Consider the following 15,745-nt stretch of genomic DNA (forward strand, 5'->3'; position numbering starts at 1 on the left):
GGGCTGGCCAGCACCACCTCAAAAGCTCACTCCTGAGAACTGGAATTAAGTTTGCTAAGAGTCATTTTAGGTGGGGTTTTTTGTTGTTGTCTTTAACAAAAAAGAATATAACCATACAAATACTCCATTAAGCTTAACTATAGTAACTATTTCACTACATCCAGCGGAATGCCCCATTCTATACCTCAATGTAGACAACTAATTTTTAAGTCTGTCCACCCAAAGATGTACGCCATGCACTCACAGTATTTCCTGATAGATCAGGGAAGGTGGTTTCAAAGGAAGACCTGGACAGTGCCTGTCAAAACGTACAGTGAATGTTCAGTTGTACTGGCTCACGACAGCCCTGGGTATCCAGTGTGCACAAGCTCACTATTCCACTTGTATCTCTCATCTTTGGCCTCCATCCTGCCCTTCCCTGCCACTGGAAGACCCACACTGGTAATTCTCTTTCGCTCCTGGGCTGACCTCAATCCAGTTCTAAAGGCTAGCATGCCCCACCTGTAAGAGAGCACAAAGTCTTTTGATCATGGCTTTGTTTTTGAGAGCCTCCCATAGCATAGGCATCAAACTCACTATGTAGCTGAAGGTGACTTTGAACTTGTGATCCTCCTTCCCTCACCTTCTGAATGATGGGATTATGGTTGTGGGCCACATCTATTTACAAGACACTGGGAGTGGCAAGTCTCAACTCCAGACCAGTCTTCACCTCCACCTCCTTGTGGACCCAATTTACTTGATGTCTCTCAGGCATCTCCCATCCGTGTCTAAATACACTCAGACCTCTCCCACCTATAACCAAGCATACTCCAACTCAGGAGTCACTCTCTGTGTGAGTATGTCATGATATTGCAGTAGACAGAGACCACGGTTTACTGGAAATTCAAGATTCAGTGCCATGCCATACTTAATAAGCAAGTGTCCCTACTTTGATCCCTCCCCTTCCTTAATGCTTATGTGCAGACACACCCAGGATACTCTGTGCCATGCCAACACTCAGGAGTCTTAGCCCCAACAGTGGCCACTTCCGACTATGCAGGCCCTCTGCAGCAAGCCCAGCCCTGGCACCCATTACTGCACAACACACCTTTCTGGGTACTGCCCCCCACCAGCCTTGTACATTTGTGTGACCACCCCAAAGCTGGCACCTGTTTCCCTCTTCTCATTGGTGTGTACAGTCTTGACTTCTTGACTGCTTAGTCTAAAGAGCCCTCTACCTCAGCCTCACTTCTCTTTCAACAGACGGTAATCATCAGCGTTACATAAACTATTTTATTTAAATAAAACCAGGACTGACCCTTTCCCACACACACCAGCACATGCACTCGCACACGCGTGTCCTCATTTCTGTTCTGAACAGCCACCTCAAACCCCACAGGTTCTCATTGTGACCATCCTCAAACCTGAAAATTGGGAGATCCCATTTGAGACATGGGCCCGCTTCTCCCAGCCCTGGGCAAGCACCCTCCCCATCCTCCTGGTGGGGCAGGAGGTCAGCAGCTCTGCCAAGGCACCAAGATCTGCTGTGGTTTCCCTTCATACAACCCAGGAGCACCAGCACCCAGAGCTCATCTTTGAGGCCAGGACCCCTCACTTCAGGTCAACTCCTCCCACACAAGGGAGGCTTTGCAGCCATGCTTAAAGTGCTTCCCAAAGGTTCCTGGAGTAGGTACGTACTGTCTTGTGTGAGGAAGAGTGATGGAGAGCAATTGAGCACCAAGTTCCCTAATGCCTCCCTGGAGGAGGGTGCCAAGCTCCAGTTCAACCTCCACCAAGAAAAAGCAAGACCAGAGCCACACACACGAGGGGGCGGGTAGGGGTGGCAAGGTCCCAGCCTCGAGAATCTCCCATCTTTACCCTTCGGCATAGACCCCATCAGGGACCTACTAGCACCTTGGCAATGATAAGGGCCCAGCCCAACTGGAGACAAACCACACAGACAGGGGCCATTTGGAGTTGGTCCTAATTGCCACGTTGATAACAGGGTTTGGCTCCCCTGACGCCGAATTATGGACACAGCACAGCAGCTAAGGTCACAAGGGGTGCACGGACAGAAGGTGGTGTCTTCCAGAGGCACATGGACATTTTACACATTGCTCACAGGCAGGCTAGGACAGGACAAGAGCACAGACTGCTGGACTCAGCAGTATACCGGGGCAGCCTGGGGAGCTGCCTTCTGGGAAGACAGTGCCAGTAGTCAACAGGTGAGGGTCTGTCCAACCACTTGGGCTAGGACATGTGTTCTCACATGACCTTCCTGTGTCTTCTAGACCAAGTTCCCTGAGGGGAAAAGCCAGACAGATAGAAGTCAGGTTGGAAGAGGAAATTAGAGAGCATCAGAGACTCAAGTGCCAGGAGGGGACGAGGAGACAGAGCCAGAGCGCAAGCCTTCTGGGTGGGTAAGGCAAAGAGAGAGCTGCCTCCTGAGAGGAAGGACAGTGAGAAAGCTAGGGAGACGGGACTGAGACACAGCTGCCCTTGCCCAGGGAAGGCTGCAGGCCAAATCTGGGGCAGACAGGACTCGAGGAGAAAAAGGCCTATGGGGCCCTGATTGCCCATAGAAGTCAGGCCAGCACACTGGCAACAAAGCTACAGGCTGACACTGCGCTGGTGCCGGCCCCCTCTGACTGTGCCGTCACTTCCCCGGCGTCCCCGGCTCTGGGGTCCCAGCTCTTGGCCATCCAGACTGGCATGGTCTGAGAGGCCACGCAGGTGCTCCACTGAGTCACACTTCTGCAGGTCAGAGGCCACAGTGCGAAGGCTTAACAGGCTCAGCGTGTCCGTGTCTGGGCCTGCACCAGGCCCAAGGCTGCTGCCCTCCTCCAGGCCCCCACCCTCTGCCCCTTCGATCCCACTGTCCGCATCCTCAATGCCCTCAGGCCCAGCTTCAGCCCCGACAGGGGAAGATCGCCGTGGGCCCAGAGGGTGAGGAGGCAAGCCCCGGCGCCGGGCATGAATCTGCTCGCTGATCTGCTCCAGGTTTCGAAGAGCCACTGAGTAGCGGGTCTTGGCCTGTGCCACCTGCTGCTCCAGTTCTGTCACCTTGGCCTTGTGCTCCTGCAGACGGAGACAGGAAACCTATAAGATGTCTTGAACCCATTCAGCACTCTTCCCTAAGGTCAGGCCTCCTACCCCAGAGGTCCCAGATGTCCTCAGCACCTCTAAACTGCAATACTTTGTCCAGTTCTACTACACCCTCTGAATGTCCCTCCTGACCTGAGCCCCACTCAGCCTTTCTCCCGGGTCTTTAACCCACTGGCCCCTCCTCCCTTCTCTCTATTCTTCCTCTCCATCTGGCTGGTCTTCCCCATTCCCAGCTTCCATCAATTCTCACTTTCCTCATTTACCTTTGCTTCTCGATCAGGGACCAGCACAAATCGCTCACCTCGGCCTCCCACTCCTGCAGGGTCATTTTGAGTATTAGCTAGTCTGGCAAGGTTTTACCCTCATCAGGCCCCAGCACTGATCAAAGAAGTACACCAGCACTTCCTCTACCTGCCCATTCTCCCATTCTCCCCACTGAGTTACCTCCAGGATTTGGCTGAACTGGGCCTTGAGCTCAAAGTAGGGGCGGCTCTTGCCAATGGCCCGTCGGAGGGTCTTCTGCAGGGCCTGGACCCGAGCTTCAGCCTGCTGGCACAGCCGAGTCACACGCTGATGTTCCCGCTCCCCTCGAAGACGCTCTTCCTCTGCCTCATTTACCTGGTCCAGGTTGGGAGGTAGACACACATCAATGAACTGGCACACATACATTCCTGGAATCAGCCCTAGGCTGCCAATATGCTCATTGCCCTGGGGGAACCCTGAATAGCATTGTCTGCAAAGTCCTTCCTCCACCCCTGTTGTCTACAAAGTGAGACAAGAGGGATTCAAGTTTCTTACCATCTCTTTTGGTCACAGATCTCAAGCACAAGCCTCTTCCCCACGGTCTCGCCTGTCATCACCTGTATGACATGCCACTCAGCTTTGCTGATACCATGGAAGGGTGCTACAGCTAGCTTACTCCCTAAGCATAGCTGAATACCCTCAAGCGCACTACAACTGTGCAGCCAAATAATCTTGACAGACCCCTCAGTGCCAATGGCTAGAGGTCAGGGACAGAAGACACTGCCTGTGGAAAGCCACAGAGGCATGCTAGGTTCTCCCAGTTCCCACAACAGCATGTAACCAGGAGACAGGAGAAGGCTTCAGCTACCTTGTCTCCCAGGACCAGCCAACCTCATGTCTGCTCCCATTCCTATGGTTGTCCAATTCATCTACACTCATTCATAAAGCACACAATAGAACAAAGTGTCTTCTCTAGGCATTCCAGACACACTCACTACACTCATTACCCAGGAGTTGATACATGCCATGAGCAAGCTGAGGGAGGCAGAATAAGCCCTTGCCAAGATGCCCACATTCCTAATCTCCTTTTAGGAGCCTGGAAGTAGTACACAAATTAACCCTCCAAGATATACTGGCAGAATGCAAGACCAGAGAAGGGAAACTTCCTAGAAACAGGAACAAGGAGTCACATGGCTGAACCTAACACATAAGTACTGAATCCAGAGCCACTGCCTGGAAGAAGCTCATGGTCAGCCCCACCCAGAGGAAACAGGAGAGTAGAGTGAAGGGGACCTCCTAGCAGCCCCTTACCTTACAGGTAGCATGGTTGAGCATCTCCTGCCACGTAGGGTCCAGTCGATTTTTGTCAGCCATGACACCCTGCTCAGCCACAAAGACCATCTCCCGGGCAGCATTGTGCATGCTCACAGCCCGCTCATAGCGCAATGCTGCCTTCTGTGTCTCCTGCTGGGCCTGTGGGGAGAGGGCCATCAGGATGGAGAGCCCTGAAAGGGCTAAGGACAAGAGAAAGAGGAAGACCCACTTATAATGTCAGCTTCATTTCCTAAACCACACTAAGGATAGATGCCATCAAAGCAACTCTACAGATTAGAAAAAGAATAAGAAGAAAGATACTGTCAGTGCATGGTGGCCACATGAAATTTAACCAGATTAACATATACACATACACATAAATAAAGACAAAATTATTAAATAAAAATATTTACATCGATTGGGTTATATTTATAGGATATCTGTCAAATTTACATGAATTCTCTATTTGGGTTTGATTGTCATCTCCAAGGTATGTCATTATATACAGGCACATATTCCAAAATCTAGGGGGGAAAAAAAATCTAATATACTTCTTAGCCCAAAATTAAGATAAAGACCACGTCTCAGCTCACTGGCTATGATCAAGCATAGCATCTGTTATCACTTTAACATCTGATAACTCTATCCAAAATTAAGGTAAGGGATATTCAACCAGTATTAGCCAAGAAAAAATGCTGGAAGCAAACACAAGCTTCCAGGTCTATAGGAAACAGGCTAAAAGAGCATGTCTTACAAATGGAAACAACGCAGCTGGGCATGATGATATGCATACACCTTTAATCCCAACACTCAGAAGGCAGAGGCAGACAGATCTCTGTGAGTTCAAGATTGAGGCCAGCCTGAGTCCAGGACTACATGGAAACCCTGTCTCAAAAAGAAAGTAACTATTGAGCTTTACAAAGTATGACACAGGGCTAGGGGTATGGCTCAGTAGCAAAACATTTCTTAACAACTGAGCCATTTCTCCAGCCCCACAAAGCACTACATCCCCAGAACATGCCTATCTACTGCTTTGCTATTATGCCATAATACAGTAACACAGATAAGATGAAGGAACAAAGATAACACATATTATATGACTTTGTCTTTGTAAAGTATGCAACAAAGTAGTTTTTTAAAAAAAAAAAAAGGCAAAACATAGAAATAATAGCAAAGGGAAATACATGTTTAGTTGCTTATAGCATACAAAGAAACACAGATTCACAGCAACTAACAAACTGGCTTTTAGAGTTAGTATGATATACACTGGGCACAAACAGGGTTAAACAACCACATGAATCAGAAATCCGTTCAAGGATTTCAACTTGTCAAATTCTGCATGGATATACTTTTTTAAAAATCAGACTTTTCATTCAACTTCACCAATCTCCTGCACTTCTCTAAAAGCAGGCATAGTTTGCACATCTGACCAAGTGAATGGCATAAATTATCAAGTCAAACTTTTTGTTACAGATTGTAGAATAAATGAGTTTTTTATTTTTTAATTCATTTTCCATACCCACAAGTTCTCCCCTCCTTCTGCTCCCCAACACCTTGTGGGACCCCTGGCAGTGGGACCAGGATCTATCCCTAGGGCATGAGCTAACTTTTTAAATGAGATTTATAAACAGTGTTACTGTAAAAAAAAACAACTCTACCAAATTAGGCAGTGTCAATAAAATTATATAAACTCAAGAAGAAATAATTGTAAAAACTCCTAAGTAGAATTTGCTCATGCATTTGTTTTCAAATGAATGTTAATTATCAATTTATATTATTTAAAGCTAAATCTATCATATACAAATTTAAGAAATATCTGGGGAGCAAACACTAGGCTGCTGAGAGGAGTAAGAGAAGAAAAATCAGCTTTTTCCCCCTTACTATTTCTATATTTTGTTTAATAATTAGAAAGTCTCTTCTGTCACCAAATTTAAATTTGTTCAAAATGAAACTCTGAAAATATGCAAGTTACTAGGAAGTGGCTTTTATATGCAAAATGTAAATGTAAAAGGCTAGGCTGGATGAAATTTTGTAATGAAATTTGAATTATAGGTAATAGCATGGTGATAATATATACTAAGTGGATAATATAGTGTAGAAACCATATTGGTCACATATTTTGTGATAAACAAAGACCTAGTCCCATTAATAATAATAAATATTAACATAACAAATGACCAAAAAAAAAAAAAAAAAAACAGTAGTAGAATTATTGAGCCAGGTGTGGTGGCCCATGCTTTTAATCCCACCACTAAGGAGGTAGAGGCAATCAAATCTCTTGAGTTTGAGAACAGCCTGATCTCAATGGAGTTCCAGAACAACCAAAGCTACATAGAGACCCTGTCTCATAATGGAAGGGGAGGGGAGCGGAGGGGAGGGGGAGAAGCTGGAAAAGGGAGGGGAGTGCAAGGAAAGGGAGGAAAGAGGGAAAGCAAAACAAAGAAAGAGAAAACAGTAGGATGTCAGAGTGGATATCCTACATACACCCTGAATCCTCACTACTTAAACACAGAAGACATCTAAACATCAGCAGGTGGAGCCTGTGGGTGAAGCTCAGCAGTTCTTGTCTGGTATTCCCAAGACCCTGGGTTTGATCCCAGTCCAATGAAACAGAGGAGAGGGGAGGGGAGGCCAGGAAAAGGAAGTGAAGAGGAAGAGAAGAGAGAAGGAAGGATAGAAAGAATGAAGTCATTAGTGAGACTGAACAAATTTCCCTGCAAGACCCAATGCCTCCACACGACCTTTTCTTGACCATGAGCCTATTCCTATTTTCTTATGTATTTGTATGTGCATGCAAGTGCATGTGTCAGCACAAATGCCACACCATGCATGTGGAGATTAGAGGACAGTGCACAGGAGTCAGTTCTCCCCTTTCACCATGTAGATCCCAGGGAATGAACTCAGGTTATCAGGCATGGCAGGAGGTGCCTTTATCCACTGAGCCATCTCACTGGCCCCCTGAACCCATCTCCTACAACTGTAAGAACATCCTCAACACACAGGCTACTATTCTCCACTCCATACACAGACTGGAGAGTCCAGAGAGACCCTGCAAGAAGCCCTCCCCGATTGTAGGTCAAACTGACCCACTACTTAACTACTTAGTTAGATCAACCAGATACAGTCTAGGGTCACCTGAAAAGGGAATCTCAGCTAACAGACTGCCCAGATCAGATTGACCTGTGGACCTATCCATAGGGTACTGTCTTGACCGTTAACTGATGGAAAAGGGCCCAGCCTACTATGAGAGGCACATTCCCCGGACAAGTAGTCCTGGACTACATAGGAAAACAAGGTGAGTATAAGCCTTCAAGTGAACCAGCAAGCGGGGCTCCTCATGGTTCTGTTCCAGTTCTTGTTCGGGTTGCTGCCCTGACTTCCATTAATGACAGACTGTGACCTGGAAGTGTAAGTTACATAAACCCTTTCCTCCCCTAAGGTCTTAGTATTTGTCACAGTAGCAGAAACTCAAGCATACCTCCTTAGCCAGTCGTCGAGCCTCATAGTAGGGCCGGGCCTTCTCAATACAGCTCCCCAAGTGAGAGCCCTGTGTGTTAAGCTTTCTTGCAGACTCCTGCAGGATCCTCCGATAAGTGGTCCTGGCCTCCTAGAAGGGAAGATAGAAAACAGGCATACAGGTCTCAGAACCTCATTTCTCAGACATACCCCTTTCTCTACCACTGTCTCAATCTAAGAAAACACAAATGGAGACATCTCCAAAGGCCAACCCAAGGGTGTGAGGAATGAGATACTCACATCTAGCTGTAGCTCCACCTGGTTGATCTCCTCACTAGCCTGGTTCAGATGCTCCAGCTCCTCCTGCCAAAGGAGGGTGTGAATTAGAATAGACACAAGTAGCCTCAAGTGAACTACACTAGGCAGGGAGGAAAAACAGAGAGAAAGTTCCAGCAGACTGGAACGTAAAGTGAGTCACTTGGAAAATGGATAAGAAATGCAGCAGGGACTGTTCCAATCACACCCTGTCTAGGCCAGAGAATAGTCTCACGTAATCTTCACAGTTCCACATAACTGAGTAGTCAGACCCCCACTGCAAGGATGAGGAAATTCCAGTTCAGGGAATGCGGTACTACCATGCACAGATCAAGTGGCAGTGAGCCTCGCTCTCCCCCAGGGTGCACCAGTTCGTGATGGGGGGAAGGGTTCTCCTGCCTAGGCCAGGAGGCCACTCACTCAGCTCATGCTTACTGCCTACTTATTGCTCAGTACTTTGAGAACAATGTGGAACATGGGCCTGGAGAGATGGCTCAGGGCTTAAGACTACTTGTTGCTCTTGCAGAGGTACCAGGTTCAGTCCCCAGCATCCACATGGTAGTTCACAACCATCTGCAATTCCAGCTCCAGGGGATCCAGTGTCCTCTTCTGGCCTCCAAGGGTATTGCACAAATATGGTCCACATACATATATGTAGGCAGAACACATACATAAAATAAATAAATCTTTAAAAAGAATGTAGAACACAGCACACACAGAGGTGGTGACTCACACCAGTGAGTAAAAGGCTCTTGCCAACAGTAAACCAGTGTGAAGATGGTCACAGGTGTACCATAGGCAGCAGGGTCACCTCCCTGAGCAGGAGAAAGCCAGGGCAAGATGCCTAGAGTACATCTTCCCAGCAAGAAGGCAAAGGAGAGCATGTGCTCCAGAGAGACAAGGTGAGAGGCACAAAGAAAGACCAGTAAAACAAGCACCAAAGGAAGAACAGAAAATAGAGGTCCAATGGCAAAGTGTCCCCAGAGCCTGATGCAAGATAGGAAGTCTGAGCAACGGAAGGGAAGCTTGGAGGAACCACAGAATCCGAAGTAAAAGCTATTTACTGTGTTCTAAGTGGAAGAAGAGGGGGAAGGCCCCCAAGGAAACGCAGGACACAGAAAACACAAGGGCTTGCTGGATGATCAAGACCGGGTAAGGGTTCCAAGAGGTTTTTTGACCAGATACCATCCAATGAAGTACAACTTTCCTTATCTATTTATTTTTTTTAATTATGAGCATGGGGAAAAAGGTACACATGTGAGTGCAGGTACCTGCAGGGGCCAGAGGCATCAAATTCCCCTGGAGTTACAGGTGGTTATGGGCTGCCCAACAGGATGCTGGGAACTTAACTCAGGTCCCTGTAAGAGCAGTCCATACTCTTAACCACTAAGTCATCTCAGAAGGCCCCAGTGCATGATCTTGTATCTCTGAGACAAATCACTACACCTACTTACTAGTCTGAATGTCTCACTGGTCCCTGGGCCTGAGAGAAAAGCAAGGAATCACTGGATCTTTCAGTGATGGGGCAGGGATCTGGGAAGGGTGCTGGCCACAAATCATTCTCCCTTGCCTAAGAAAACACATCCAATTCCAGATCATGGTGGTCTGAGGATACCCCTTAGAGTACTGGGCTGTGCCAAGGGCTCTCTGTATCTAGAAATGCCAGGTACTTAGCTACAGGCTCCACAGGGCAGGTGCCCAGCTCCAGGCACTGCCTCCACCAGCCCATGCAGTATGACTGCTGCTCATCCATGACAAGCATTGGACAGTAACTCCATCTTGCCCCATCGGCATAAATGTAATGTTGGCTACCATTCACCTTGCTTGGCACTTCTAGCAACCCAGTGGGAGCGGCGGCGCTGGAATAAAAGAGCTCACTTATTTCTATAATGCAGACAGGAATGTACATTTTGAAAAAATACTGAAAAACTAAAAGTACAGGAAATTGCTCCCATGCATCCAATAAAATAAAAAGAATAATACAAATGCAGAGACCTACAGTGGAACTAGGAACAAGGACATGAAACTGTGCATAATCTACCTCAAAAGAACCATGAATCAAGCTGATTTGAACCAGTCACAGAACAATGCTGTGAGCTCACATGGAATGGTTCATTTTCTGAAAGCCATTTTTTAAAATTCTTGATCTTCCTGACCCAATATCCCTAGTGCTGAAATTTAAAATGTGCACCACCACACTGAGCTATCAACCTCACCTTTAAAAAGTAAAAACCAGCCTGGGTATGGTGGCCCATGCTTTTAATCCCAGCACTTGGAAGGCAGAAGCAGACATATCACAATCTGTGAGCTCAAATGTAGGAACTAGCACCCCAGTGGCACCCCTTGCAATCAAAAAGAAAAAAAAATCAAATACCTGATGCCAATTACAGTGGGTTACACCTGTAACCCCAACACTTGGAAAGCTGAGGCAAAGAGATCCCAAGTTCAAGGTCAGCCTGAACTATAGGGTAAAGCCTGTCTCAAAAGTTCAAGTTCCAAGTTCCAAGACAGCCAAAGCTACATAGAGAAACCCTGTCTTGAAAGAGAGAAAGAAAGAAAGAGAGAGAGAGAGAGACAGAGACAGAGACAGAGACAGATGACAGACAGGAAGGAAGGATAGAAGGAAGGAGAAAAAGCCTACTGAGAGGTCTAACTAGTGCTCAAAGTTCAAACAGAACAAAGAAAAGGCCCCACTGAGAGACGGACACAGTAAGCAGGGAGAAACAGCCAAACTGCAGCATCACAGCAAAGCACAACAGGAAGCCACTGAGCACCCAAATTGTTGTTTGTGGACAGTCAGCACCACATTCCATTTGGCCTGTTCCACCAGGGACTCCTGGCACTCGCGAAAATGGAATTCGCAGAGGACAGGGTCTGAGTCAGCATGCATCATCAGTCAGAAGCCAGCAGCCAGCAGGAGGATGACCTTCTTGGGGCATTCCCAGAATGCCAGGCCACTGAGTCAAAGCATGGATGCTTGACTATAAATGTGTCTGCTCCACCCTTGGATGCTCCAAGTCCTCTTCCACAAACCACTACGGGCCCAAACAGATGAAGAGTAAATAGGGCCAGGATGATGATTACTTTACTTTGAGAGTTAAACCAACACTTGAAGATGAGAACACTGAGATTGCAAAGTCACCCTGAAGAATTGGGAGTAAAGCAAGTGTGTTCAACATAACTTAAAAAAAAAAAAAAAAAAAAAAAAAAAAAAGAAATGTATCCATCAAAAAGGAAGGAGAGCCAAACATGGTGGCACACACCTCTAATCCCAGCACTTGGGATGCAGAGACAAAAGGATCAGGAGTTCAAAGTCAGCATGAGCTATATAGTGAGTTCAAGACCATCCTGGTGAGACTATCTTACCAAACAAAACACAAACAACAGCAAAAAAAAAAAAAAAAAAAAAAAAAAAAAAAAAAAAAGGGAGGCAGAGAAAACTGGAGACGGGGCCAGGCCCATACTAGCACCACCAACCCCTTTGACCAACACACCCCACTCCCATCCACTAAGACCCTCTTTCCAAAAGTCGGAGGACTTGAGGAACTCCAACGAGCCAATGAAACCTTGATGGAGACATAGCCTTTTCTAAAGAGGTAAACACATACTACAGGCAAGTATGGGCTAGTCTCCAGTCTACTTCCAGAGACATCCCACCAGACGACACACGTGAGCTACCTGCCTGTCAGCCACAGAAACCCAGCCCTATGTCAGGGAGACCCCACCCTGAGGATAAACATTTCCGAGAAATTAAAAAAAAAAAAAAATCCCAAAATAGGTCAGAGCCCTGTGTCTCGGCTACCTCTTGTCTAGTGGGCTCAGCCCTGGCTGTGCTCTAATTTCACATCTTATCCTATTCAGCTGAGTAAATGAAAATGTTTTTTAAAACTCCCTAGTGGATTTTGATGGATCTGTTAATGGAGACACATTAAATAGACACTCCCTGAAAGGACTGAAGCACTTTTTCAAGACACATTATATGGATCACTATCAACACTAAAGCAAACTTCAATCACATGCTACCTCACCTCCTCGGCACAAAAGAACACAACAAACACTGAACGGCAAAATGTTGCAGCCTCCACCATCAGGCTGCTTTTACGTATGACTGATTCTAAATCCCTAGTGAGGGCTGAAGAACTGACCCATCTGTGCCTGTGTCATCAGATGAGGCCCTTCCCTCCCTGGGCAGCCCGCAACTCTCCACTAAGTGCTATCCAGCTTAGCAAGAGGAACAAGGATCTAGTATGCCCTACTAGTACCAGACACGCTGCAAGTTCAATGGAGATAAAGCAGACCTTATACATCCTCAGGGCACTCTGACACCCCCAGAGCCCATCTGACAGAGCTGTGATGGCAGAAAGATCCCATTAGCACCATCACTGCAGTAGAGAGCTGCAGTTTTCATCTTATCTGATTATATTTACTCTGGTGGTTACCTTCGGGACACTGCAACTCGAGTGTGCCTCTTCATTCTACTGCCTTTGCCTAATGATGGCTGGGAAAGTCCACAGGACAAGAGGCTGGTGGAGGAAGCAAGAAGAGCAGGCTTTTCCAGAGCAGAACAGGAGGTCTTCAGGAAGTGCGTTATATGCCCTTCTCCTCAAGGAACAGAGAGAGTTCCATCTTAACAATCTATAAACTCTACCAAAGAAATATACAAACGCATTTGTAAAAGAATTCTGGACTTCTGTGCAGTGAATGGGAGCTGTGCAAATCAGACAAATCAAATCCTGAACTTTACAGACAAACTGAAGTTCAAAGAAGTTAACTTTCTCAAAATTCACAAATCACAAATCATGGGACTGAAGTTGCTTGAATATCTATCCCAAGACTTTTTTTTAATGTATTTTCTCAGTGGAGAGCAAGTCTTTAGAATGAGCAAGAGAAGCTGAGTTGTTTTCAATTCAGCACTATGAAGCACAGCAGAACTAAATTACTGACTCATGCCAGAAAAGAATAGCTCACCGATGCTCCATTACAATCACACATACAGCCCAAGAGGAGCCTTACCACATACACACAAACACACACACACACACACACACACACACACACCAGGACCAGCTTTGCTTTCTTTGCAATTCATTGTCATCACCTAGTAAGACAGAGAATTCAACTCTAGGATGCTCTGGCTACCCACAAGGAGCTAAATCATGGCCCCAGACAACAGAACCTGAGAGACAACCTACCCAAACGATACACTTGGGCCTCAAACACACAGGCAGATGCTGCCCATTACCTGCCCAAGAAACTTCACCACAAAGTCCTCCTGAGACAGTACCCTGAAACACTAGAGATGACCTAGTCAGCCATTTCCCTCACAATGCCCAGTCTTCCTCATACCTGCTTCCCTGCTGTCTCTTACACAACCATCTCCCTGTCTTACCAACTAGACTGGACACATCCCATGGCAATGAACTGCTCCCGATTAATCGAAATCCTTGCAATTAGAGATTTCCTGCTGGGCATGATGGTACACACTTTTAATCCAACCCCTTGGGAGGCAAAGGCAGGCAGATCTCTTGAGTTTTAGGCCATCTAGGTCTAAAAATCAAGTTCCCAGACAGGCTACACAGCTAACCCTGTCTCAAAAAAATGAAAATTTAAAAAAAAAAAAAATAGGAAGGAAGGATAGACAGACATACAGACATGAATTTCCTTTCAGGTCCAAGGCTTATATTGCCTTCCAAATCCCTGAAAGGTCTCACAACGAGATTCTGAGAGACACTGCTGAGAAGGCAGAAAAAGTGGAAAGCTCCCCTTCTTAGTCTCAAAACTGCCTCCCAATCTCAGTCACCTCCAGTGATATCAGGGATACCAGATATCAGAAGGAACGACGGTTGTAGGCCTAACATGTACCGTCATCCAGCATACTCCAAGCACTCAGGCAGGGTCGGCTCTCCCGCCAGGTCTTCTATTGGCACTTAACACGACAAACCACAATGTTTTGTGGACATACTTGTTTCCCTTCCCAAACCCTGCCCACAGTGATAGTCTAAGGCCTCTCACTCCTCTGTCAGCTCTTCACCAAGCCTGGAATCTGGGCTTCCCGCCCCCTTCTTCCTCTCCGTCTTCTCACCTGTATCCTAGGGTCCAATTCTTCCTCTTCTCTAGGGGACAATTTGGTCTCACTGCTGTTGCTTCCACCTCCTCCAGGCTCCTCTTCGACAGGGCTCCTAGGGACTTCATCCTCTACCGCCTCTGGCCGAAGTTCCCCCTGTGGAGTCTCTCGGCCCCCCGGAGCCTTTTTGAAATCAGCCATGCTGGCTGGAAGAGGGCAAAGCCCTATGCACAAGAGAGGGCTGACATGCTGGGACCGGGGCCCCAGCTTGAGGCTTCCTGGGCTTTGGATGTCAAACAGAAGGGTTTTCTCTTCTCAAAGGCAGAAAATAAGGGGCACGGGAAGAGCCTCACGCTCGGTTAGAGGCTGAGATTCAAAGTGTTAGGAAGGTCCCTGTAACTAAAGCCTCGTGTGTGCAAAAGTTCTTCACACCCCACCACAGGGAGTCCACCGAGAGACCCCAGCAGCAACAGCTCCAAACCAAGGAGCAAAGGGGGCCTGGATCCTGGGCCGAGGCCTGCGGAGAGGAGCACCATTCGGGAGAGTGGAGGCAAGCGCCTCCAGGCTGTGGTGGCAGATGTAGAGAAGGCTAAGTCCGACCAGAGGCTAAGAGGCAAGCCTCTGGGGAGCTGCAGAAGAAACAAAGGCCAAGTTACATATGATGTCAGCATCAGAACCTTGGCCAGCAGCCTCCTCCATGTCCTGGGTCTCCCAAAGACACTAATGTATCCCCAACATGCACTTGTGTGGTCCGACCAGTCCCCACCTCAACTCCTTTCCTCGGGCCTCAAGGACTTTAGGTCCGACTCTGCTCCTGCCCCTGTTCCTCTCACTCCAGCCTCTCCCTCGTCAACACCTTCCAGACTTGAGCCCCACCCTCTCATCCACACCCTCTTTCTCTCCAGCCGGTCCCCCAACACCCTCTCCGGCTTAGCAATTCACCTTCTAACCCTCAACCCCGCCTCACCAGCCCTGCGGACCATCTGAGCCTCCAGGCTCCAACCCCACACTCTGCCGCAGTCCCAAGGTCTCAGTCCCAGCCACCCCATAAACCAAGAACAAAAACTCCCCTTCCCGGCTTTACCTCAGTTTACCTTGCTATGCGGGGAGCGTCTAGGGAGCAAACAATCTTCCCCCTCCCTCCCCGCAACAAGACTGTCCAACCAAAAACGCCCCAGCGGAGAGGAAACGGAAATACGCCATTACGTAAAATCGCTTTTCCCTCCCTTTCTCACTGACAAGCATTGCCCCGTGTGGGCTCAATGCACG

The 15,745-nt window shown here is 47.6% G+C and overlaps 1 protein-coding gene across 3 annotated transcripts; it reads right to left on the reverse strand.

The window, feature by feature from the left end:
- Positions 1-1,252: 1,252 nt before the first annotated feature.
- Sh3bp5l (SH3 binding domain protein 5 like) lies at positions 1,253-15,714 on the reverse strand. 3 transcript variants are annotated; one of them, XM_051180604.1, is made up of 7 exons: positions 15,561-15,714; positions 14,495-15,105; positions 8,398-8,460; positions 8,120-8,248; positions 4,639-4,800; positions 3,529-3,702; positions 1,253-3,057 (listed from the first exon to the last, which is right to left on the reverse strand). In XM_051180604.1, the coding sequence occupies exons 2-7, from the start codon at positions 14,675-14,677 to the stop codon at positions 2,590-2,592; spliced, it is 1,179 nt and encodes a 392-aa protein (XP_051036561.1). In that variant the 5' UTR covers positions 14,678-15,105; positions 15,561-15,714; the 3' UTR covers positions 1,253-2,589. The 3 variants fall into 3 exon arrangements, with proteins under 3 accessions (XP_051036561.1, XP_051036560.1, XP_051036562.1); XM_051180603.1 differs by having other exon boundaries at positions 15,571-15,694; XM_051180605.1 differs by lacking the exon at positions 15,561-15,714 and adding an exon at positions 15,444-15,547.
- Positions 15,715-15,745: the final 31 nt, after the last annotated feature.

Source organism: Phodopus roborovskii, unplaced genomic scaffold (genome assembly GCF_943737965.1).
Source record: "Phodopus roborovskii unplaced genomic scaffold, PHOROB, whole genome shotgun sequence".
In the NCBI taxonomy this organism is placed as follows: Eukaryota; Metazoa; Chordata; class Mammalia; order Rodentia; family Cricetidae; genus Phodopus; species Phodopus roborovskii.